Genomic DNA, 26,872 nt, shown 5'->3' on the forward strand with positions numbered 1-26,872 from the left:
AGTCTTTCATTATGAATTTATTGAGAAGCAAGAAGAGCACATAGCCTAGGTACAGAATGATTCACACATCACTTAAAAGACATTACAGAACAAAAAATTCCAGGTAGTGTCCAGAAGACTAGACTGATATGAATCCAGTGACAGGGCATCGATCACTGGAAAAAAGGCATGTTCGTCCTATTTGCTTTTGTTCTGTGGTTATAACAAAAGCTGTGCTAGTGGAATCTCCAGACAGGCTCCAGAGAAGATTTAAGATGTTGAGTTCTGTAACTGCATAATATGTGATATATGTGAAAGTCATCTTCTAGCCTGTGTTAGAAATGGATACCTCCATAACTTACTGCAAAAAAGTGTTTAGGCTCTCGCCTGTTCTGCCTCATGCTATTTTCATCCTAAGATGAGAGTGTTGGTATTGGATACTTTCTTCTTACAGCTGTATATATTAGAAGAAAAAAGTAGGCTACAGTGTGCGTTTAGAGATAAAATTACCACTAGAGGATCTAGCAACTTCTTGAAAATAGCGAATTCTAAAGAGGAACAGCTTCAGAATCACCATGTGAGGATTATTTTCTTCAGAATCACTGTAGCATGCAAGCAGCCTACTTGACTTGAATAGTTTTGGTAGTCTGTAGCTTTCATGAAATTGGTTTGTTGCTAATAATAGTCTAAATAATTTTTCACAGTAAAATCGGCACAAGCGACAGTGACGTGATCTTGATTAGTCAGCTTTGCTGAAAGTGTGTAATCTCCCTGTATGAGACAAATGCAAAGCAAGAGATTAGCCCATCAGTACTATGTAACTGCTTAAGTTTCTGACTCCTCTTTCTAGAAACAGAATAATGCTTTTCCCATCAAGTTCCTCCAAAACCTTCCTGGTCCATGTATTTCAGAGGTGGTAAAGGACATGCCCATGTTTTCTGCCAAAAAACTCTCATCAGGGATATCAATGCTGACAGCACAAATTAAAAATTAAGCAGTGCAAGGGGGCTTAAATGTTTTGCTGCTTAAATAAAATCCCCCGAAATCTGTGTAAATTCTCATGATTGTTATAAGCAACCACAATATGGCCTGTGCTGTTTACTAACTGGAAAAGGAGGCACTCAGTTCTCTGGCACTTCTCTTACATGGATCTTGTTGTTCACTGTTACTGATATGAATTTTTGTAACAGAGCATGCTGGGGGAAGTGTGTGTATAGATGACTCAATCTATAATGAGTTCCTATATAATAAAACAAGAAGTAGTCTAATTTCCTATTGTGTAATTGAAATTATTATTTCAGGCTTTGAGAAGAACTTGTATCATTACAGTGCAAAAAAGATTTGAACCTTAAAGAAGCCATGGCTGTCTTGTATTGGTCAAAATGGCTCTCTTCAGACACTTGGAAAAGCACTATACAGGGAAGTGACCAAGGCAGCTTCAACAGCTATGGAAGAGGTGAACTAGATTTTATTCACTGTATATTGCTGGCACTGCAGTAATTATTTCTGGGTTTTTTTGCTGGAGCACAGAGGGGAGAAAAATGTGGCATAGGAGAGGTTGGCAGCAGTGACCTCCTTGCTTTGAACCACAGAATGCTCTTGCCCTGCTTAGAGCCCTTACAATTGTGGAGTAGGAGACATGGCTAGAATGAGTCGGGCTTTTTGGCATTTGCCTTTTGCAATGGGATTTTTGAAGCACTATCTGGCCTGTGTCCCCACAGAGAAGTTCAAGTTAAGAGTAAAATCTAAATTTAGAGAGAGGGCCAATGGCAACATGCTCTTGAGAATAGAGCCTGGTTGTAATTCCTGTGAGGAGTGTGCAAACATCCCTCAGGCTTCTCAGATGAGGCTGTTCTTTGCAATGAGCAGAAGATGATCACTCTATGGAATCATTCCTTTTTGTCAGCATGGGAGGATGGTGTTATTTACCTGATTGATTAATTAACAAAAGAGGCTTCTTATTCCTTTTCTCACAAGCATGTTAACTCTCTAAAAGCAACTTCTTAATAACTAATTTCCATTGCTTATTAGTGATTAGATTTAGTTTTTCTCCTTCAGGATAATTTTTTACTTGTGGTGAAAAATGTTATTGAAAGAGGCTTGTGATCAGTCTTGGAGTTTCTAGCTCCAGAAACTAGCTGAAAATTCAGCTAATTTGCCCAGAACTGGTCACTAGTCACCGGATTAGTGGTCTGTGTGCATGTTTCTGTGGTTTCTTGTTTTAAAAAACTATTCTTCAGTTTGTCCTGAGGCTTTGCTATGTAAGTATGTTCGTAAAACTGCTCCTGGAGCAGGATGCAGATTGATGTGAGCTCAGGCACTCCTGTGTGAGACATCAAAAGGCAATGCTCAACACGGTCTCTGTAGATATAGCCTTTAGGGAAGCAGGCTGCTTAGGGTGGGATAACAGCCTGCATAAAGGGGATCCAGCTCCCTGTGTGAGACCCTTGGAAAATGAGGGTCCTGATTGCTGCTGTCACCAAAGGAAGATTGAGACATATGAGATGGTAGCACTTACAAAGGCTCAATCCTCCCAGGAGCCAGCTATCCCTGTTATCACCTCTGCAGGTCTTGGCAAGCCCAGTTCTTTGGGATTCATGTCTTTGTTCTGTATCCCTGTTCTCGTCCTGTTTTCTTTTCCTGCCTGGAGCAATCCAGTGCTGAGCAGAATCCAGACCTCATCTTTGAGCCTCTGACATACGTTTTATGTCTTCTGCTGATGAACTGAGAGCTCATGCTGTGCCTCTCCAAGTAAATCTAAGGAGTATTTGACTGACCATCTGAACTCGATGCTTTTGCAGTGGTGACTGTGATCCTTTCTTTGCCACATTGTCAACAAGATGATGCCTTGATAGTCAAAGACTTTGCCTTCTTCCCTTAACCCTATCTCTTTGTTGTATGTCTCTAAAAAATCCTTTGTTATGTACTGATCAAATATATCTTCATGCTGTGCCCAGTTAAGAGACAGCTGTATTCAGCATTTGAGATCTATCTTTTTTTTTTGCAGTGTGATTTGGTTGAACTTCTAGAAGAAGACTTAGCTGTCTGCAGCTAGTAAAAAGCATCTGTAATGGATGACCATGAAATGCAGAGCATTGCCTAGAGTACTGCCTGTTTTCTTACCTTCCTAAGAGATTATTTTCTTATTTTAAGGCTCCATAAATCCAGAGAAAGTGTTCTTGGCCTAATAACTTTTACCTTCAGTTGCCACCTAGAAGACCTTGGTCTTTCTGCCTGACACCATGTATGTACAGTGGAACACGTTCAATTGCAATAGCTATCTCAATTGCCTTTATAGCCAGAGAGGATGAATGAGCTTCTCCAAATTGTTCAGTTCACTAAGGACTGAGCAAAATTGCAGCCTTGGTCTCCTGGGAGTCCCCTGGAACTGCTTCTTTTCTTGCTATTTTAAGAGTAAGAGAGGGGGAGCCTGTTAAAGAACTCCATGGCTGACTTAATATTGGTACGGAGATCTGCTATCCTGAAAACAAATTTGGATAGTAGTGCCTCTGTAACTATAATAAAAGCAACTTATTTTCATATTGAAAAGGATTAGCCATATAAAACACTGTCAGATCCAGTGTGCCAGCTGGGGAAGCATGGAATGTGCTGGTGTGATTGCTGGTAGTTCTCTGACCATACCTCATCTGGAAAGCCATTCTGCTTGGGAACACAGCTGTGACCAACTTACCTGAGGGATTTCTTTGATTCCCAGTGTGACTGGTCCCTCATAATAGAGATGTTCTGGAAAGCAACAACGATGATGGATGGTTAGACATGCAGCACATGAAGGAAAAAGCTGATCATAGATGCTTTTTTTGTGATGGCATTTCAAAGCCTCCAGTGACAAGTATTATGGAACTGCAAAATGCTCCATACACTGTCCTGCAGCAGCCCTCTTGAGGGAAATATCAGGATGCATGCTGCCTTATGGGGAAAGCAAGGCAGAGCTTGGGCTCAAGGAGCATGTGCAGCCCATGTGAATGGAAAAGGGGGACACATCTTTGCACAGCCAGGCGGGCTTTCCTATGTCATCACACATCCTGAAAATGAAAGGGGAGGGGGAGACTGCCAGACTCAAGTCCTTTACTATGAACTATTAAACACCTGCAGCTGCAGTAGTTGAACTGTACTGTTTTAGTAACTTTTAGAAAAACCAATCTGAGCTGAGTGTTTGTGTAGGTGTGGACTTCTGACTGCTTGCTGAAAATGACTTTAAAATAATAAGTACATGTCTGTCTCTCTGCTGAGGGAGCATTTGTCAAGAAGTTACATGAGGAATTAAAGTCATCACAAGTGTGTTGGTGACTGGAATAGAGCCTGGGAGTTCCACCTTCCAATCCTCATCTCCTAACCGTACGAGGCATGCCTGCTCTTGGCTGTTGAAGAAAGGGCAACTTTGGCATTAATGGAGAGAATTAGCAAGCTGTTCTGCAGTTCCTCCTACTTTTTCATAGCTTACTGGGCCAAACTGTGCAGACTTGCCTGAAAATAAAACTTGTAGATGTTTCAGTATTTCAGAATTTCTTGCACAACTTGCCCCACAAAAGTCATGGAAAAGTCTAAGAAGTGTTTAAGGATTCTTTTTTGTAGGTGTCATGAAATATTCCTTACTTTGACAGTGACAGAGGAGTGAGTGTTTCATCATGTTTATATGGGTATGCGCTGGCATTTTGATGCTTGTCACTTCTAAAGAGTTGGTTTAGTCTAGTCTCACTGTTGGTTTAAACTGTTTCTTGTGAAAGGCTGGATAAAAGCTTTGTAACCTCTTTAGATAGTATGGTCCATCTCACCATGCATGGACTTGGAAAACAGTCCACAAAAGTCCTTCCCACACATGATATGAAATGTTAGTTTCGTAACAAAATTATATGAAAGAATTATGGCAATTAGATAAACTAGGAAAAGGAGAAACCTGAGATATCACCAATGTTCTACACCTTTGCATTAATGAGAAATTTGTTTAATGTAATGCCCTGATGATCCTGGGAGGTGGAGAAGATGCAAAACAACTCAGTGTTGCCCTGGAAAACCTAATCCCAAAACAGAGAAGAGAATAAGTATGTCTTGGCTTGTCAATCTCAAACTGACCAACTATGCTACAACAATTGTACTGTACTCATTCCTGTCTGCATCCCTGGCTAATTCATGTGGACAGCAAGAAGTCTTGTTGTTTTCTGAGAGCAGTCACCATCACTGCTCGCTTCTGTGCATGAAGCAAAAGCCCAGGAGTCTGACACATCTCCACTGCAGAGAGCGGTGACTCAAAAATTTTAAAAATACAGTACAGCCCACCTCTTGGTTCACAGCTTTAATAGACTCTAAATGGGAATTAAAGGCACTGAAGACTGCATAACTTAGGTGATGGGTGACTCCCCTGGCACTTGAGCTGTGTGTGTCGATGTGATCTAAGGCACATTGGGAGCTTCCCCTCAGGGTGGTGTGGGCAATGCAGTGTATGGGACTCGTGCTTTGTATGTCCTTTTGTTTGGTGGAGAGCCTTGTAGGACTACCTTTTCTTCAGTCAACTCACAGCCTAGCCAATCTTGGATGATAGCAGAGGAGAGTGGAGAGGAGACTGGGCTGTGAGCTATCACCCAAAGTCCTTCTGCACAGGGACACAGAAGCTCCTCTTGGATCATGTGGCTTGTTAGGATCTCATCTAGGCTCTCAGAAAGCCATCCAGAATCTAAAAACATAGATGCAGCATTCAGACTCTGCAAAGCCTGTATTTTAAAATGAAGTAGGTGTCATCAGGCCATAAATTTGCTTCTGAAATGATGGCAATGCTAATCTCTCATCTAGTGTAGGTAGAAGCTATTTTTCCCCACACACTTCACTGTGATAAAGTAACTAGATGAATGCAGTCTCAGGGCTCTGCCTCAGCCCACTCTGAGAAGTTTTCCTTGATTGCTCTGATGTGTTGTAGCTATGCCTTTGCTCAGTTATCAAATAAATCACTTTCTGGGCTATATTATCCTTTAGGGAGCCTTCAAATGCAGAGCAGCAGGTGCTACTTGTCCAGTTTGAGGTCCACATTTACTGCTTTATGCTTCAGCTTTACCCATATTTAGCTCTTTATAACCAAGAGTCTTGCAGTGGTTAACAGCTGAATCATATAGAGCTACTGGAGAGAGTCCAGTGAAAGGCCACTGATATAATTAAGGGACTAGAACATCTCTTCAAGGAGGAGACTGAAGGAGCTGGGACTGTTCAGCCTAGAGAACAAAACCATTAGGGGACAGCACATCAAAATGTACAAATTCCTGAAGTGGGGTTTTAAAAGAGGATGGAGCCAGGCTCTCTCTACTGCTGCCTAGTGGCAGGGCAAAGAGGCAGTGGGCACAAACTAAAACATAGGAAACATCAGGAAAGATATTTTTTTACTGTGAGGGTGACTGAGCACTGGCAGAGGTTGTCCAGAGAGGTTGTAGAGCATCCATCCTTGGATATATCTAAAAACCCTGCCCTGGCCACGGTCCTGGGCAACTGGCTGTCAGATGGCCCTGTTTGAAGTAGGTGGAACTGGATTAAATGACCTTCAAATGCCCTTTCCAACCTCAACAATTCTGTGGTTCTGTAACCAGTCCTTCAGAAAACTCCTGTGACCTTCCTTGCTTCAATGGGGAGGGGGAAACTAGCTGCTTTGAAAGCATGTCCTTATAGGAAAGCAGGGGCAGCCTTCATTTTCAGCCAGTTGAGACCTGTCAGGAAATACTATGGATTCATAAATCTGCTGAATTTTATCATTCTTATTCACTTTGGACCATGGAAACCTCCTCAGTGGATCAGGCTTTTCAAAGACCATTCAGTGTTCCAATTGCATGGGGATTTCTGCTATAATTCCAGAAGTGTAAACATCCTCCAAAGCTTGAAGGACTGCAGTTTATCACAGCATCTTTATGGATTTTTAAATATGGATTTTTTTCTCCACATATTCATACATTTTTACATTCCTCCATTGAAAGAGGATGAACACATCTGCTGCAGTAAGTGTAACTGTCACAAATACTGAGCCAATCTCATTGAAAGAATTCTGTGGTCTTCCTAGAGAAAAGCCCAAATGTGGTTGCAGAAAATGCTCACACATTTGGAAGAGCATAAACCATGCTCATATTCATTTTCCCAATGAAATATTCCCCTTTTTCTTTTTTGGTCTGCTGGTAATTTATGGTACCTCTCAAGCATCCTGTCATCAGTGATGTGCTTTCAGTCCTTTTCCTTATAGATTTATCTATAAAGATAAACAAAAGGGATTTTGGTAGAGCTGCCTAGAAAATATTTCTAAGGTATGACTGAATCAAGGTGATACTACTGTAGCAGCTATTCACTGTTGTTTCTACCAAAAGTGATTTAGTCTTTTTCATTGCTAGTGAGCATGCCTTTAGTAGCTTTTCTGAGTCTGAGGCAAAGCTTTCAACTGTGTTAGTAAGAACTTCCTGAGGATTACTTCAAATTACTAGTTATCATTTGTCATGAAGATGCCTCTCCTTCCTGACTAAACACCTATAATGAAATTCTCACTCCTCTCTTTCAAATCTTCCTTTCACTGAAAATCTTTATGTGTTCTCACACTCTTGTACTATATAAAGGCCCTGTACATCTGCACCCACCTCTTCCTTTTTCTATGTTTTAAATATTTTTAGAACTTCAGTGCTCCATGTTGGAGTTCTTCTAGGACACAATCTTGCACCCATACAACTGACACACAGCTTCTGTGGGTGCTATGGATGTAGGAACGATGTGAATAACTTCCAGCTATAGATGTATGGTTGAGTGGGAAAAAAACTTATGTAAATACATGGCCAGGTGAGAAAGAATTGCTCTTTTTACTGATGAGGAAAAGGTGAGTGAAGGGGCTAAGCAAGATGACATTGTGTGTCAGCCCAAAGACCTAGCTTTGTGGTATAGCTGATTTCTCAGAAACAGCTACCTACATTCTCAATGTGATAGTCAGTCTTTTAATTCATGTTATGTTCTCTACTTTTATTCACAAATACTATTTTAGAAACTTGCTCATTGTAACACCTACTGAAATGGACAATAATGTAAAAGAATGGAGCTCTGAAGCAAGGTGGCGGTTTCTCTATGGTTTGGGGAGGGTGCAGAAGGAATTGTGCAAGTGCTCTGATGGTTCCTCTGTCAGTTGAACCCCAAAAAAAACTTGCAGAGGATGCAGCTATTTTTTTGTCAGGTAGCTTTGCTTAAGCCTGCAAGCTGTGGTTGGCACATTGCTTAATATTACCCTGGTAGATCTTCCACTCTGATTTTAGTGATTGCATCGGGAAATCTGTTAAATCTTATGTAACTGTTTTATTTGGAGGAAATGGGGAATAACCAGCACTTTCTACTAAAAAAGAGGAAGGCCTGACTTCATGTTACACCACAAAGAATTTAGCAATTTTGTTGCTATTTTTCCTAAATAGACAATGGCAAATTTCCTTGCAAACTTTGAGCTAACAACTTCACAACAGACATATAGCTCAAAGAAAAAGATCTTGGAATCCTGTTTATGAGTCCAAGTGAGCAGTGCTAGACGTGACCTTTGGTTAACTAAAACAGTAAATACTATATGACTATGATGAACATGAAATCTCCAGCTATATTAAGTCTTTCCAGCACAGAGAGTATTTCCAGTCATGAAAAACATGCAGCATTATAGGAAAGCAAATATAAAGAAAAAAAGAAAACTTCCCTCAAATAACTAAGACTTTGCCACATCCGGCTCTTAAAAGTCTCTTTTTCTTGTGACTTCTGCTCTGCTTTTCCCTACAAGTAAGTGGATCAACAAAACCCATAGAAGGATGATGTTCTGTCTAATTTTGGGAGAGGGAGGGGCAGGCAATTTTTGGCTTCCTTCTGAAAGGCAAGCAAATTCTGTGTGAAACTATATTTAAACTCAGGTCAGGTCTGGCCAGATGTTGGAAATGTTGCCATACAACAGGGAAAAAGAGGCTCTCCATGAAAAGCTTCAGTTGAAAAAGCTCTCTGCCCTCCTGGGTCTTCGTACTCTGCATACTTGGCCATTCACAAGTTGTCCTTCCTGCACAGGCATTAGGTCAGATATACACCTGTACTAATATGGCAAATTATGCCTGAATGCCTTAAATTTGTCTTCACCTCAATTCTCCGTCCTAAAACATGAGGTAGATTCAACTGTCAACTAATTAAGAAATACCCCATTTTCAGTTTGAACCGGTATGAGAAAGTTCACTTCTTTCCCACTGTGACTTAATTACTAAATAAAAACAGCTACTGAATGAGAAGATGTGTATTAAAAAGTACATGGCAGACGTCTTTGCACTAAAATAGGGATACTTCTAAATGAAGATATATAGTGTTATTTAAACAAGCAACTATGTGTTTATGTCATAATGTACTTCAATTAGCAGAAACAATCGCCTGTCAGTTTAAGATTTAGAGACTTGGAAGCCCCAGGAGGTTTTGGCTTTGTAGCTTAATGTGTGAATAGCAGTTTGTGCCCAGCTCAGGACTGACTCTGCTTCTCCTTAATGTATTCACTAAAGGATGTTATTAAGCACTTCATCAGAATAAGATAGTTTTTCAGTAGGTCTGTGGGTGGGTTTTCTTCTCTTGTAATTCAATACACAATTGAAGAAACTTCTGAATTTAATTTTTTTGTCTATCTGGCCTACAGGATTTACATAATTGGTTGCTCATGCAGCATTTCTCTATTATTCTTTGTGATAGTTTTGTGCAGTGTGAAATGCCTTAGTAATTTTCCAGGGACTGCCTTAGCAGTAGTGCTGTGCATGGTCTTTAAACTTATGGCCCTTGCACATGAGTTATTGCAGTGTTATCAGCTTGAAGATGCAAGTGAATGGAAGGAAAGCAGAGCTTCTGTAACTAACTGGTGCTCTGACAACTCAAACTTCTCTGTGGATCTACCTATTTTTAATAAAATCAGCCTAAATAGATTATCATGATGTAAGAAGGATTTAAAAATTACTGGATACATGGCTATTGCAGTCCAGAAGCATGACCATAGCTCTTCCAGACATGGCACAGCTAACTTGGCATTACCTGGCCTGGGCTGTGGCAGCAGGGTTTGGGGTGCCCAGGCTACCTGGGCCCAAAGATGCCTGTTTTCTGGGGGTAAGTAATAGAGCTCTAAACCAACTAGAGCAGGTCTTCACCAGCTGGTAGTGTGGTTGGCATGAGCTGAAATCATCTGATTGCTGCATAGGCACATATTGAACAGAAACAAGATGCAAACCATAGATGGTAGCAAATAGTATCTCCTTCCAAATATCCTTATTCAAGCATATTTCCTCATAAAGTGATTAAAGAATTGCCTTTAAGGACAGGAGGTGTGACTTGCTTAATAGTGAAGGGCATGTTCTGAGCGGTTGTTTGTTTGCTCAGCCATTTCTTTTACAGAACTGGCCTTTATTTTTGTCATACTTCTTGCCACGTGGCAAGACATGCCTCTAAACAGGGCTTATGAACCTCTCTGCTGGTGGATGGGGGTCACATAACCACAGTTATTTTTAATGGACTTGAAATCCCATGTGAGTGCAATGTTCTGTGATTAAAAGTAAAGCAAACAAACAGGTTGGGGGGGGAAAGCAGGCCCTTAAATTAAAATGTCTCTGTCCTACTGTGTTCCTGTCACCCATTAACATGCTGGTGAAGTAAACAGAACATTACAATGTATTGGTGCAGTCAACAGCACAGCGGGTGCATCCTGCTTGGAGTATTCAGTTACCATCAAACACTTAGAGTGCTACCTAAATTACCTCCTTTCTTCATTCCACAGAAAATAAGCTTATCATGACCCGGCCCACAAAGCGTCTCTGAGTAGGTTAAGACAGTCTTTCCATTTATGATCATGTCCAGCTTGACATAGAGTTCCTTGATGCTGTGTCCTACACACAAAACAGAAAGAGAGCTCAGAGAAAGTGCAAGGATAAACAGGTTTATTACTTTATTTTAAAGGAGATTCTGTTTTTTCCTCCCTGCTGTTTGAGCCATCAGAGGTTTTCTCTTCACCAAGGGCTCCTGATACATAGAAATCTGTGCTTCAGGAGCAGGTCTCTAGGCCCTTCAAGGCATATGACAGGGGACATACTAGCAGTTAATCTTGACTGTTGAATAAACTGTGCCCATGACTGTTTTCTAACTCTGAGGTCAAATGGCATAGCAAATCTCATGTCCTTACATCTGAACTTCTCTTGTGTTCTTAGCAGAGGGATCATACCCAATGGGCCCCTGGGAGCAACCTGTGACCTGTAACTGCTGCCTGGGAAAACAGTAACTGGCCTCAGCCAAACATGTGCCCAGGACCAGCGTGGCAGCTTGGCAGTGCTGGGAAATTGCCTGCTTATGCCTGGCTTGCTGACACAGGCAGAGCCAGTGAGGCTGCTGGATTTAGACAGAGGTCCTGTACTCTGACTTGGGGGAAAAGTATTTGCAAATGTCTGTAGTGTGATTTTTTTTTTCAGGCTTGTTTACCTCTGCAGGCACCTGAAAACCAATGCTTCCTGGACAAATAGGCTGTGTGTCTCACAGGAAGGGAGACCTTTTGCATGCAAGGAAGCATTCCCAGGTGCTAAAAGACGCTTGGCACACAAATTTATTTTCAGCACCAAGAGCATACAGCAGCACTTTCATATTTATGCTCTGGTAGTACAGTATCTAGATGAGCTTGGGGCTCAGGTTTGCAAGAGGTGGCTTTCCTGTGAAAGAATCACAAAGCAAGCTATGCCTAAAATTAAACTGTACATCCAGTTTTAACCTTTTATTGCTGATCAGTCAAGTGCTGAAGGATAAAATTTCAGCTTGTGCAGGTGGCAAACTGGTGGTGTGACTGTTGCCTCAGGCCAGCACTTTCCCAGGACACTTCTCTGTATGCCCAGGAGGGACAGAGGGGTGTCCCCATGTTGCTTTGCCCCATTCAGTTCCCCTACCAGCAAGGGTCACAGCCTTGGAAATTTGGTGAGGTACTGACACAAGAGTGTGGGTGCTGTAGCTGTCTCATTCAACAAGACTCTCCCCAGAAGACTTAGCTATGAAGATAATGATCTCTAGAGCAGCCCCTCCTTGACTCTCCATGTGTACAAATGAAGAGTAGGAGCAGAATCGTGGCTGAAGGCTGATATGACCTGTTTGGGGTGACGTTTGTAGTCTGAAGCCGAGCTGACAACAGAACTGACATTTATGTAACCCTGCACAGGTTATTTCAAATTTCTAAGAAATGAAGCCCATTCATATTTTATAGGAGATTGTCACCCTTGCTTAATACTTGCTTAATACCAGCACTCACACATGAATTACCTGTGTATGGTGTGAGAAAACAGCAATTCACTTACTTAGGACCATTGCAGCTCTGATGTTAAAGGTGTGGGTTGCAATATCAGCACAATGGTCAATGCTGAAAGCAAAATCTTGCTGGGGATCTGTTTGAAGACACAAAGCAGTGGGTTACAAGTTGTATCTTTAATGAGATACATAGAAGAAAATAAAATATAGAAGTGTTATAAAAAACAAATTACATATTCCTTAAAAGTTCTCCAAGAAGTGCTCAGAGCTCCCATACCTTGCATTCAATAACTACTTCTGTCCTTCCTTCCCCTTCAGTCTGAAGCACACTCAGATGAAAACCTGTGCGAGGCTAGAATCTACTGTGTAGGAAAATTAACCAAGTTCAAAGAAAGCAAGTTCCCCACAATGGTGGGTAGCCAATACTTATTCAAGGTGAAGTCTCAGCACTTCAGAAGAACTGATCTTCCCAGCCTCTGAATATTGTCATTCCTTCCACAGCACTGATAAGCAATTGGTTATGAAGATGTTTATTAATTAATTTGTCTCGCAAGATGGCTTGGTGAAGCTGATTAGGAAACTGAATTCTGGAGTGGGATGGAAAGTCCAAAACTGAAAATAAAATTGTATTAACTGAGATACTGCAGCACTTTTTTCTGGGTCCATCATCCAGTGATATTTCTAAGCCAGAAAATATTCTACCATTTCTCTTTTTCTGGGAGACTTTAGCAGAGCTGTGGGGCCAAAGGGAGCCCTTTGAATGATAATTGTCATGAATGTGATTATTTCCAGGTCCTGAAGTATCCCTTTCTCTTCAAAAAGCTCTAAAACTCTTGTAAAAACATAATTGTTTTCCTTCCATTTCCACCTTCTTCCTTGCTAGCCTCCATAAGACTTAATGCTGTGCCTGAAGGCTTGCTGACATGTCACTCTCTGGTGACAGGCAGCAGCAACCACTGACAGCTCAGCTGCCACAACCAATAGAATGTGCAATTGTTTTCCAAAGTTGCGGCAGGAGGGGAAAGATTTGGCCAATTTGGAAAAATACCTTGAGCCTCAAACTTGCTTTAGGCATAGTTTTGTCCCTCATTACGGCATTCCAGCCAGCCTGTACATCCAACATCATTCTCTGTGGGAAGAAGACAGGCAACTGTGGCATGTGCAGAAGCAGCCATAGGCTCCTTGGTTTACACAAATCTGATAGTGACAAATATAGAATTGGGAACTGAATTCTGTTTCTAAGTTATTGTTGCTTGAGCTAATATTCTCACTGAGTTGAAAATAACAGGTTGGGAGAATTTTCCTTTGATGCTGTGGTGAAATTTGAGTCACGAGTGTCCTCTGAGAGGCTGAGCCAGCATCCCCATAGTCTCACCCTATTTTTGCAGCAGTGCCCCGCAGCTGCAGCAGCTGGCAATCATCAAGCCTGTGTGACCAAAACCTGATTGCTTAGAGGAGATCACAGAATGAAAGAAAGTATTGAGAAGACCTGGAGGGCTTTAACTGAGCCTGGCTTTGTGAGCCCACAGATTATCAGTGTGGTCTAACAGGAGTTTCCAAGCCCTAAATTCTGGTAAATTTAAATGACTGTTTAAAGGAGGGAGATAAAAAGCAGTGGTATTTTCAAACCTCTGTGTCCCTGTGCTGGATTTTGTCCTCCACACCACTGAAGCAGTCTGCAGTTGCATAATCTGCTCGGGACAAGAAGTTAGTGCCTGGAGTTGTTTATCAAATGTGACCACTGTCAGAGGGTTGTCTTTCCTCTTTTTTCTTATTCCTGTCAGTTCCAGCTTTGTTTTTGCAGCTTCAGAAGCTGTTGGAATCGGTTAGGAGAGCAGTTTCCTGCTCCAGCTGGAAAGCATGTCAAACTTCTCTTTTCTCTAGGACTGTTGCTCCTGCTTCCCCTCTGGTTTCTACCATCTCTCAGGCCTTGGCTTCCGCTTTTCCTCTGGACTTCTGCTAGATCCCCTCTTGCTTCTGTTTTGTGTGTGGTGTGATGATAAGGTTCAGGAAACAGCTGCTCAGATTCAGAGCAATTTGGGCATTGATACCTACAAATAGTGCTGGTTGTCAGTTAGTAAAATTGTTGGTTCTGCAATTTCAAGCGGGAGTTATGCTCAAACATGGCAGTAGAACATACATGATGCTCTTCTCTTTTAAAAGAGACTAGGCTGTACTTTAATAAACAAATTAAATTGTGGTGTTAGGGCTGATTAGAACTTTTACTTTAAAATTTCTCACCAATAACTGAGTGGAAAGGGTATGTTCATTAAACCAAGATTTTTTGGAAAGCTTGGGCTTCTTACAGTGACCCTGATCTCAGGGTTAGTTATTTTAGTTTGAATGTCTGTTTATTTCTATGGGTTGAGCACCTTTGACAGATGACACACTTCATAGTGCATTGTAGCTGTGGATGTCTTTTACTGCACTGCTAGTGATGCAGCATAGGCTGCTGACATATCCAGGAGGTGTTATCTGGTCCTCAGAGGAGAAGAGAGTGTGGAAGCACTCACATGAGAAATTCCAAAAAATGTGAATTGGAACACTTGGATTTTGTGTTGTTATTCTCTTGCTGAAATATGTAAAATTTTCCATTGCCAAAAGCACCCCAAATAGTTTTCTGACCCTCCCTGTGGAAATTCCTGCTCAGATTTAGCAATCCAACTTTGCAGTCTTAGATACTGCAGCATATATGGAGGCCACTTGCTGAAATAAATTGAAAGAATGGCTGTGTTAAACCTGTGGTGCCAGGGAATCTGGATTCCCAAATATGTAGGGAGAAATGTTGCTACTAAAATGAAATTAATGAAACTTGTGGGGTTTAGCCACATGATTAGTGAAAGAGTCTGTAAATTCAGCTGGGCTTTATGCACTAAGGGATTGTGCCATACCCCTTTTGACTTAGTGAGGAGACCCTTCTGTGGCTGAGGCAATTCAAAGCAATTGCCGTTTTTGTTTTCCATCTCAGATGTACAACTGTGAGTCACTGTGTGTCTCCTATGGAGGTTTAATACTTATTCTTCCTTGTTTGCCTCAATCTGAAATGAGCTGGTTAGACTGAAAAAAAAAAAAATACATGTTATGTCTTTCACATGTGCACAGCAATAACATTTACTGTTAGATCTCTAAAATATGTGGGGCTGCCCTTCAGCCTTCCACTTCCCTGCAATGTTTCATGGTGCACAGTACTGTATGTTCCCAGACTTCCCTCCACCTACTCCCTTCAATCTGCTCCCTCTCCCATAATTAAGGCTAGAAACTCTTTAACTGGTTGCAGAATTTTGCTTTTCCAGTTCAGATTTGATATATCACCATATAACACTCATAATGTTGTTGGAAATTTTGCAAACACATTGAGGTTTATCAGTGAAAATCTGCTTATTGAGGGGGAAAAGGGCATTTTTTGTGTATCTAGTGAGAAGGACTTGGGCTGCAACATATTTACAGCTAGTAGGAAAGGTGTCTGGAAGCAGAATTTTGACTCAAGTTTCTCTCTAGGCAGTACTAAATTTTGGGCAACTGCTCTGGGAAATGGTAAAGTCTTTGTATTTACATTATCTTTACATTGTATTTACAATTATCTTTACATTGATTATAAACAATCAATGCACTCCAAGATCTTTCAGGCCTGTTATTTGAACCTGATGCTGTAGCTGATGCTGAGCTCCCAATTGTATTTAGCACAGAATGTCCAGCTTTTGCTGAAGACTGGCTTCTGTAGTACAGTCCTGCTTTGTGAGAAGTGAATTTGAGATGTACCTGACATCTTGCTACCAATCACCCCTTACCATGGCTTAGTGTCAGCTGAGCCTATGCATCCCACTGCCCATTTCACCCTTACCCAAGTACCCTTGGTTGAGATGACCAAGTACTCTTGGTGGAGATTGTTCCTATATTGACTTGGGATGTGGTTTTCCATGTGCACTGGCACCACAGTGCAAGATTTCAGCCTGACTTACTATTTTGAGGTGCTCACAGTGATGGGTTTGGCTGGGTTCTTCTTAGAAGACTGAACAGGTGTGTGTTGTACAGCCTAGAAGCTCAGATGAGTTCCTGAACTTTCTTTTCTAAAGTTTTTTTTCCCCCTGCTTTTCTTTTCCAGAGTTTTTTTTTCCCCCTGCTTTTGTTCTTGGCAGAAGGTTGTAGGTAAATTAGCTCAGACATACTTAGAGCAGTGTAACCTCAATGACAAGGACAACAGACTCCCTTTTGTGCCCTGGTTACTGCAGTTGTGGGGCCAGTGGATCCTGCCCCTGCTGAGCATGGGTGTGCACAGAGGCACAGGGCTGTGAGCTGGGGCTGCCTTTACAGCCTCCTGGGAGGGGATCTCCAGGGCACAGGATGAAGTGGACAGCTGGGAATGATAATGTGCTAACCCAGTGTGGCAATGTCCCTCAGAGCCTGAGCTGCTAGATGACTAACTGGGCATTACAGAAACTGCATGGCCAGATGGGAAGCACCTGTTCTAGGAATTTTGCTGCGCTGGTGTACAACAGCCTCTGTCTTTCATTCTTCCCCCTCCCTCCCACCCCCCATTTTTAACTATCCTGTACTGGCTTCCCTCTCTTCTGAATCTGCTCTAAAATCACATTGTTTCCATATGAACATGAAAATCCGTGGTATGAATGAATAGCAACAACAAGCAGATGAGCTTCACTTGTAAAAGTCCACATCTGTAAGCTCTGGAGTGGTAAGAAGACCCTCCAAACTGGTAAGCTTTGGGTGTTTCAAAATAATACTTTTCGAAGCAGTTAAGCCACAGAATGGAACAAAATGGCATAACTGCACTTGGCTAGGGTCATACAAGGACAAGCTGGTGCTAGAGGAGATGGAAATTAGCACAAGGAAGAAACATTTAGCAATTACCCAATACTCCTCACCTTCAAAGCTCTTAATAAAATTAAATCATTAGTCTTTACAACAGTCAAGGTGATGAAAGGAGAGGCAAAGAATGAGGAACTGTTTGGGATTTCAGACTTTATGTATTCATTCAACAATTTCCCTTTAATGTCTATTTAAATAAATTAACCAGAATGCTCAAGGTTATATTTGACACTGGAATCTACTTATAAGCTACTGAGGAGGAAGCATCAGGTGAATTAGCAGCTCTCTGGTTATGCATCTGCATTTCCCTGAACACCTTCAGTTTAATGAAGTTCCCTTTGGGCCTGCCTTCACTGCATGCCACTGCCACATCCAGACACATCTGGGAGGGGCAGAGTGACCCTCTCCTCAGAGGAGAGCAGAATAAATTGTGAGACTGACACCGGCTGTGTCTACTTTATCATGAGAATGCTTCATCCCAAGACATTTGCCTTAGCCTTGACCAGCTCCAGGCTTCTGCCTAATTCAGATTGGAACTCTGGCCTAGTTCAATTCAGTCGCTCTGGCCTCATTTGCAGAAGTCACTGCAAGTTTTATCACCTGAACTTTTCTGGTTTATTTAGGCAACAGAGAGGAGAAGGAATAGGGAAGATTAGAGTTCATGTATCCCTTAATGCCCTGGGGTTACAGACTGTGGGAGTTCCCCTCTGCAAACAGTGCTATCAACTTGTGGTCTCTGAGGTTGCTTAAACCCAAACCTCCAAAGCTTTTGGAGATGTCCAATAGAGTGAATAACTCTGCTTCCTTTCTGATAAAACTTACATGGCTGTAGAAGGAAGCCTGAAGTTTTGGTTTCAGTGTAATCTATAAACTAAAAAAGCCCACGATGCTAGCAAAAGAAACTTAAAATGTGACTTCAAAAAAGAAGGTTTATGCAAGTTAAATAATTTCCAGTCCTCTCCCAAGAATACTGAACATTGGTAATGCATAGAGCAGTTATGTATTTCTTGGTTAGATTAAGACACAAGCATTACTGGCTGGTGCTTGGTTTTGGGGCAAGGTGATTTTAGTGTCTTAAAAATTAGTTTAAATAAAAGACAAAGATTTTGTCACTTTCTATTTCAAATAAAACTCGTTGCAGAGTATAACTGATGTCCAAATGTGCAGATATTAAGAAACAGTAACAGAGAAGGCTTCTCCAAATGTCAGGTGGAGAAGAGAGGAAGAGATTTTCTGGCACCAGGCTGATGTGATGAGGGGGAGGGAAGCCCCTGTGAAGACAGAAGGTGTGAGGGGCTCTCTGCAGCTGCAGGGCTGTATTTGGGGATGGGGATGTCACTAGCATGCATAAAGCAGCCTTGTCAAAGACATGTCCTGAGTCTCCCTGCCTTTTCCTGCCTGAACCACCTTTTCTGAGAGCAGGCTTGTTAGAGCTATTGGCTGAGGCTTCAGGGGAGGCTCAGTATCTGAAGGCTCTTGGAGTTTTTCCTTGCTTTTGCCAGAGGTGGTATTTTGAAAAGGGGGGTTTCTGTGCTTTGTGTGGTATGACAAAGCTTTATCCAAGCCTGTTTAAGAGGACAAGACTGAAAGAGGCAGGCTTTGAGACACAGCACATATAGCTCTGTACTTGATAATCCTGATTTGTCCCAGTTAGCTTGAGAGAGAAGGGCAGACAGCCCAGGCTTCAACTACAGCAGTGTAACAAGAAAATACTGCATTAATTTGGGCCCAGCAGGGACTGTATTAGAGAGAGAAAGTCTTTGTTCTTCTGTTGGTAAGAAAACACCATGCACTGGATGAATAAAATGCTTACAGCATATGCCTGTATTCCTAATCAGAGCTGTCTCTACTCTGTTCAATGTGTATTTTTGTATATTTATTATTTATTTATAATTTGTTTGCTCTTTTGTTTTGTTTTGCTGTTGTTGTTGTTTGAGTTTTTTTTAATAATTTTTCATAGTGCTCTACTTGAGTGAGATCTCTGGACATTGGTGCTTACCAGAATGACTGGGGATTCACAAGACACTTTCACTTGTGTCAGAAATAGAATCAAATGTTGCTGGGAACTGCCCCGCTGTCAGACACATGCCATGCTCTGGGATGGCAGCTATACCGCTAATTATTCAGAACAGTAATCAGCGGCATATAAATGGGCTAAATGTTCCCATTTTCCCAGGATGGGTTTAGATCCACTACAGGAGCATGGCAGTAAGCTACAGTTGGAATGGTTCCTCTGCTGAGGAAACCAGCTGGGTTCCCACCTGCCTGATCACTGCTGGATCATTTGGCAGGAACCATCCATCTTCAGGTGAAGAGGAAACTGAAGCATTGAATTAATTTGTGGTAGTTTTCAAAATGCTAACTTTTGGCAACTAGAAGCTCTCCTGAGTCTAAAAGCAGCATCTGGAATAGATCAAAGGGTTTTGATTCGGTACCTGGTGAATCTGTAAAGGGCATTTGGACATCTTGTCCCTGATGGCCACCGTTTCTCCCTAGTTTTAGGTTGCCTCCTTAAAGTTGGCTCAGTGACACTAACACACAGTAATGCTGGTGTAGTTTTTTCATTTTGAGGTGTTAATATTTCTTAGAATACTTTGGATGTTTTTCTGATGGATATTAAATTGCTGTGATGTCCTGCCTCTACTTTCTTTGCTAAACTGTAAACATAGTAGGGTCCAGAGATATTTTGAGGCCTTGATGGCAGCTCTAGATGAGATGAACTGTTACCACTCATCCTCACATTTACTGTAGTGACTCAGTGGCTACAGCAACCAATGACATGGCAAAAGTGAATAGATGAAAAACATGCCAAACAGTTTAGATTTATCAGCTGGAGATAAGCAGGAGAGGCTGTCACACATAAACAACCCTCTTTTGCAGTCCATGGTGCAGGACCTTAATTGATTTGGTGAAGAATTTGGCTCTGTGAGGAAACCACTGAGAACTAAATTAGAGGGGAATATTTAAAGCCTGGTGGGGGAAGTTCAGCTGAGGTTAATTTTCTCCACTACTAATCTCACTGAAAGCATTAATATTGATTTTACTGAAAGATTTAAAGTCTAGGTGCTGATTCTAATGTTTCTGCCAGAGTACCTTGGAGGTATGAAATTGTCTCCTGCTTCTCTATGTCATTTACATTTTAAAACTTACTAAGTACTCCCCCTGCAGAAAGTAGGGTAAAATGATGTTCAGAATCATCTCAAAAGTTCACAGGGAAAAAAGAAAATTTAAATCTTCTAATGAGATGTGGAGAATAAAATAGATGGGTTAGTTTTAATTCATGGAGGGATCAAAATTTTAAAAGAAGATTTGCGTGTGCACTCATAACTATGCTACCTTGAGTTTCATTTTGTTAGGATCTGGTGCCAGAAATATACATGTACACATCTGGTCTTCCCCTTGGAATAAGTAAGTTATACCAGATGAGTACAACAGCAAAGCTATGACAGTAAGATGGCTTGGACAGAGTAAACATACAAAAAAATAGTTTTCAAGTGGAATTCTTAAGTTCTTTGATTGTTTGCCCATTAGCAATCTATGCAACAAAAGATCAGAGGGGAGTTGGTATCATGTGGCTTTAAATAATTTAGAAGCAGAAGCAATTGCTGGAGACTGTTTGAGGGAAATAAATAAATAAGTCCAAGAGAAGCATCTGGCTCAATCTGCCTGCCAAAAACCCAAAGAATAATGGAAAAATAACCTATTTTTACCAAGTGTCTAGAAGAATTTTTGCCCTGAAGAGGCATGAGTGAGAACTTTTTTGCAGACCTTCTTTCCCAGCTGAAGCTATCGCATTACTTACATCCTTTAAGCAAAGAATATAAGTGTGTGGTCATGGAGGGAAAAGGACTAGTTACATTGGTTGACATAGAGAACAGAAGGTGATGTGCTGTAAAATTAGTGCTGCAGTGATGCCAGTTTAACAGTACTATTTACAAATTGGTATTGCTGATTGAGCAGGGCTGCATGTTACAGGTACATTTTTTAAAAAAAGGAACAAATGCAGTTCATGAAAAATAGTATATTTCATCTCTCAATATGTAGGAGAAAGTATAAAGAGTGTGTGAGGGGGACTCTAGTAAGCCTGAAACTCTTCAGAAAGGACAGACAAATCATCAGGAAATTGTGAGCTGATTGGTCTCTCTCTCCACTTGTGTTAAGCACTAAAGAGTTCCCTCAATACAGGGTTTAACAGGAGCCTGTCTATAGTGCACAGTTTGACCATAGTGGGTTTTACACCCTGTTGAGTTCAAGGGGCCATTTTAACAGAAATCCAAATCTGAGCTCACACATTTAAAGAAAAGCCTTACAAATGAGAGTTTCTCTATCTACGAATGCAATTTAATGCAAGCGTGTACTGAAGTGGGCAGCGCTACTCTCTCCTATTGTGCCACTGAAGGCCAGGAAAAAGGTTTATAGAAAGGACACTGCTTCAAGTGTGACATAGAACTATGCAAGCAAGCATGGAACTCATTGGACATAAATTCAGCATGACTTTCCTCTCTTTTGGAAGAGGCATTGTCACTTAAAAAAAATCTTCTAGATGGCCAGATTTCCCTGGTTCTTTGTCTAGCAGAAGACATGAATTATAGCAAATGTTTACCCATATCTCTATATATTTTTATTATTTTAAAACTTGTAGATATACAGACATAAAACTTATGAAGGGTGCAGCCAATTTCATATTTAATTCAGAAGGTTGAAATGAATACTGATTGTTTGCTCCTTCTCCTGAAACTTTAATGGCTATTAACCTTACTTCAGATGAAAAACAGAAGGAAAAAACCAAAATCAGATATGAATTGGGAAAATATATTTGTCTATATTTAAAAATCTCATGTGGTCTGAGCAATGTTTTATATAGTCTTGGGATTGTTTCTGAAGATGTAATCTTTGAATACTACTACATTGACTTTTCTGAAGATCTCCCTGAAATTCCCCATTATTTACTCCTGTGCACAGAAAATTAAGTCCTTAATGGCTGATGGTGTCCATCCCCTTTTTTTAGAACCTTCTGCCTTATTAGTGTTTGTTTCTGCACTGTAAAGAAATTTACAGTTTAAGGCAGTGGGCAGCTCTGAAATCTCCCAAGTCCTAAGCTAAATAATTTAATTAAATAATCACCAAGCTTGTTGGTCGAAACAAAAGCAGGCATTCTGAAGCATTAAAGTGTTAATACAGGCCCACCTAACATTTCAAGAAAGAGCTGTAAAAATAGTTGGAAAATATTTTTCATGTGTCTGCAGGAGCAATCAGCTGCTTTCCCCTACGAAGGGGGTCCCATTTGAACACTACATAGTAAGAATGTTTTCATGGCTAATTAAGACAATTAGGCTTTACATGAATGATCTAGAAGCAGGTGCTGGTAGATGTGTTTGGGAGTTTTGTTCTGTAGTCTCTGACTGTATTGCACTTTGCACTTCCAAGTGGATGCCTGTTACTCAAATAACACTGGAATCTGCCCAGGGCACTTTGTTACTGTTGCCTACCTGCCCTTCCCTTCCCAGACAATTGCCTTTTAAAATGTAGCTGGAAAGATCAAAAGCATTATTACAGTGAAATTAAAAGGGGTAGAAATTGGCCATTTACGTAGCAGGTTCTTTTCATGTCTGTGCATAGACTTGCCAATTACGGTCCTCTTTTCTCAGTCAGAGATATTAACCTGTGCTGCTTTTATCTCAGGATCTCTGCCCAGGTTTCTAAAGTGATTTGTGGTCATTTGAGATCTTCTTTCATTTTTGTCACTTGTTTCTGGGAGAAAGAGTGGCCCTAATAGGAAATGTCTTGCTATTTATAGACTGTCTCGGTGTTATGTCTCCTGCGGTTACATAGAGGAGGCAGCACAGTGTCTATTTACTCTACTTTTAGACCACCTGTCTCTCAGCTTCATTTTCTTACCATGGACTTGCTGCTGAGAATTTTTGTCAGATTTCTTATAGATTACTTTTTTACAGTTACATTATACTGATCACTAGGATCTTGTCTAGCCCTTTCATTTGATGCATGACTTGGAGTCCTGGTTACAGATTTAGTCTGATGTGGCTAAGTGGGAATGGAAATGCTTTTTATAGGATCCAGAGCATGGGCTGAGGCTGGGGGCCTGATGCATGCCTGTATCTTACGTGCAGGATGCAGCAGGAACAATTACTTGTGACCAGGAATTGCAACTTACTCCTGGGTAGAGGAGATGGCTACACTTTCTCAGTTACCCACCTAAATTTCCCTGTTGCATTAACCACAGTTGTATTAGCCCATATTTTTTACTATAGTCAGATTTTTACTGCGTTATAGGAGATGATCTGATAAACAGCAAAGCAAAAATGGGTACTTGGCTCCTCTTTAAATGCTCAAACTGCATTCTAGTAATTTGTTGAGAGAAGACATTAAGCTCCAGAAGCAAGTTGTGAAGTACTTGGTTAAAATTCTTTTAACAGCCTTATATTTTACTTGATTCAATCCTAATTCACTGGTAACATCCTGAAGTCTATAGTAACAACATTAGAGGTAAAATTCTCACCCTCTTGAAACCATCAGGCAATCCTTTACCCAAGATTTTGTACTTGTTACCTCACTGTGGCTCCTGTTATCATCCAAATGGGACATCCTCCAATATCTTCAGTAGAGCAGAAAATACCAAAGGGATTTCTCAGACTAGAGGGATATATGGGGCAGTACTCCTCTGAAACAGCTAAAGAGTATGGACAGTTGCCTAGTATAAACTCTGCATTTGCTGCCATTATGAATTTGTAATGAGAAGGTTTTTTGGGAAAGGGTCTCGTCAAATGCTAACAAGTCTGTGTCCTCCTGGGTGAGAACAATTGGCAGGACACAGATGAAAAATGGAGTTATGTTCTGCCCATTTAGTTATGGTTTACAGTGAAATGCAGTAGGGACAAAGCTCCCCTTTCTCTTGAAAGGGTGATTAGCACCTTGTGCCCCACTGTGAGCTGGCCAGTGAGTTCAGTAAGGACAGTGTCTTCTCTGAAGCAGATGTGGACTAGTGTACTTGGATTGATCCTCCTGACCTACAGTTTTTGGGGCTCTTTATTCTCCTCCTTTGTGCAAACTGCCAGATTATGAACTGTATCAGCAGCAATGCAGATGGTGTATCCTGGGCTGATGCTACACACATGGTAGCCTCTGGAAAAAGGCAAGGCAGGACATTGTGATGGCAGTTGTGAGTTGCCTCAACTTTAATCTGACAGAGCAGTAAGGGAGAAAGTAACCTGACTTTAAACAAGGAGTCTTTTTAAATTCTTGCATTGTTTCCACATCTGTGTAATCTTTTCATCTCCCATATCTGTGCCTCAGAGAACAGAAGACCACTCTAAGTGGTGGGACCTGACCTTTATGATCTCTGGCTCGTGCTTCTCAAACTGTGAATTCTCCCTGAATGAATATACCTCTTAACTTTCTGTTCATGGCAAACCAAAGGAAGTGACAGAAACAAATGACTCTAAACAAATGCAATTGTTAGCTAGGCCAGTGATGTGCACAGTAAGAGGCAACATTTAACTGGCACATGCCAGCAGACAAATTCATCATACTTTGAATTCACTCAGTCTGTAGCCTGTGCCTCTGTGTCAAGGCATCTCATGCTGACTGAGACCTGTTGAGGGAACAGAATTCACTTATGCAATAAATTCTTACTAGAATGAAGGCAATACCAAAGTCTGTACTAAATATCTAATTAAATATTTTCTTAATGCGTTATACCCATTTATAGAATGTGAAGCCTGACTTTAGTCCCCTGGGAGCAGGCCAGTAAAGAATAGCATTACAAATATTTATTTACTTCTCTTGTCCCTCACTGGCTTTATTTTAATGGGTGTGCAAAAACGCATGAAAGCTACAGGAGAGGAAAAGCCCCCGGGAAAACCCTTTGTAGCTGGATGAATTGGAAAAACAAACTCTAGGGTGCTCATTTGCCATGAATCTCTTTTCAAATCACGTGCGGAAAATGAATGAGGCGTCTGTGAATCTAATTCCCTTTGTCCCAGTTGTAAAGCATATCAGCACAATAGGCGAGGCACACGGCCAGCAAAGCAAGAGGTGGAAAGCAGGCACCATTCAGTGAATTCATTTTCAGTCAATTCCAGTGTCGCTTGCTCCTTTTCTTCTCTACAGATTTAAAGAGCAAACAGAACCTTGTGATCCCTGGGAAATGCCTTTGGTGAGGGCTGCTGCTGAAGTCTCGCTAAGCACAGTGGCAATGGCAGAGAACACGAATCCTTCCCACTGTCACACTGGGTCCCTTGTCATTCCAAGTGGGAGGACAGAAAGCACATCACCACAGCCTCATCGCACACTAGGAAAGCAGCAGATCAGCGAATTGAAGAGCCTGTTTCATCCCAGCGGTAAAACAGTTAAAGACCTAGGGTCTTCCTATTTTTTTTTTTAATCATAACTTCAAGATAAAAATCTTAGTCATCTCTTTCATGCTAAACTGGGTTTTTCACAGTCATTTATTATTCTGAATTTAGTTACATTATTTCCTCTTTATTATCTTCTAAATACAGTTAGATTTTTGTGTGTGTGAACCAAAACCACCTATACTTGAAACACGAAAAATATTTCAGATGTGAAACCCAGTGCAGGTTTGGGAGTGTAACCCTTCCTTTCACTGCCTGGCTTATAAGCATCACTCACTGCATAAGAACAACTCTGTTGAGCAGGTAAAAGGCAAATGGAAATGTAAAAAAATCTCACCACAGCTTTTGTAATGTATTTCCAAGTTGTCCTCTTTGCAGACTGTGTGTGTAGGCCATTCTGTGCTGGCATTGATGTAAAGCAGGACTAAGATGAAAAGAAGAGCACTTGATGTCTTCATGGTGGTGGTGGTGGTAGTTTGCAGGATCACTTCTGTCTCTTGCTAACACTCTGGAGGGAGGTGTTCCTTCCTTTCTCCAAGGGACAAGGGACTTAGAACATTTGTGCCTGCAAAAGGGGTAAGTGAGCCAGTGCAGCCTCAGCTTCTCACAATGTGGTATAAACAAGAGGCTAATCAGAATTGGAGGGTGCTATTTCTTTGTACTTCTGCTTTCTGCTTGGTGTTCAACTAATGACAAATGAGCTAATCACACTACTCACTGCCCGGCACAGTCCTGCCTTGGTGCCTGCTGGAACAATGTAGCAATGTGTTTATTTCTCCTGTTGCTGCCAGTTCCTGCTCTTGAAGTCAAAGCATTTGGGACAAGACTTCAGACAGGCTTATTTTGCAGCCTTCTGGCTGAAAAAAGAGTTGTAATCCAAATTGCCCCATCTTAATCACACAAAGTCAGCCCAAATTTTGGAAGATGAACAGTTTGGTCTCTATGTTTTTCCTAGTAACAAATCTGTCGTCTGGAGGGAAAGGAGGTGCATCTGATAAAGCTGACACCACATAAGCAAGTCTTGAAACTTTTGGGAATGAATTCTTTCTGCTTGACTATGCTAAATCCTTCATTTGCATTGATTTTGTACTGTGTTTTTTTTTTGGAATATGCAATTTAGCAGTATACCCAGTCTGGTAAACCTAGATTTAATTTTTTTCCTCCTGTCTTCCTGGTTACTTAATGGTCCTCTAGTGAAAATGTGTATTTGTTATTTGCACTAGCTCTTTTAAAGCTGTGCTTTTTGCAGAAATTAGTGGCTGGTGCAGATGGCAGGGACGGATCAGTACGGGAAGGAAGGAGAGTTCATTCATCTCCAATAAAATTCTCTGATTCAGTTTAAGATCCAGGGCTGGAGTAGAATTTCAAACTGCAGTTGCCAAAAAGGTCTTTTTCTGGACAGAGCACCAACTGGA

At 41.2% G+C, this 26,872-nt stretch overlaps 1 protein-coding gene across 1 annotated transcript; it reads right to left on the reverse strand.

Annotated features, from left to right (window-relative positions):
• LY86 (lymphocyte antigen 86) lies at nt 1–26,173 on the reverse strand. Its single transcript, XM_015618120.1, has 5 exons — nt 25,795–26,173; nt 12,312–12,398; nt 10,740–10,868; nt 3,671–3,723; nt 1–750 (listed from the first exon to the last, which is right to left on the reverse strand). The coding sequence occupies exons 1-5, from the start codon at nt 25,913–25,915 to the stop codon at nt 655–657; spliced, it is 486 nt and encodes a 161-aa protein (XP_015473606.1). The 5' UTR covers nt 25,916–26,173; the 3' UTR covers nt 1–654.
• Between the last annotated feature and the right edge of the window lie 699 nt (nt 26,174–26,872).

This window comes from Parus major, chromosome 2 (genome assembly GCF_001522545.3).
Source record: "Parus major isolate Abel chromosome 2, Parus_major1.1, whole genome shotgun sequence".
Lineage (NCBI taxonomy): Eukaryota > Metazoa > Chordata > Aves > Passeriformes > Paridae > Parus > Parus major.

Bases quoted from the DNA above. Each gene is read 5' to 3' on its own strand.
- LY86 (XM_015618120.1), bottom strand. From the start codon at position 25,915: ATGAAGACATCAAGTGCTCTTCTTTTCATCTTAGTCCTGCTTTACATC. The intron at 12,399-25,794 runs GTGAGATTTTTT...GTCTTCAAACAG, and splicing joins AATACATTACAAAAGCTGTG to ATCCCCAGCAAGATTTTGCT. The intron at 3,724-10,739 runs GTAATTTAGGTA...GTTGCTTTCCAG, and splicing joins CTGTGGAATGAAGAAAGGAG to AACATCTCTATTATGAGGGA.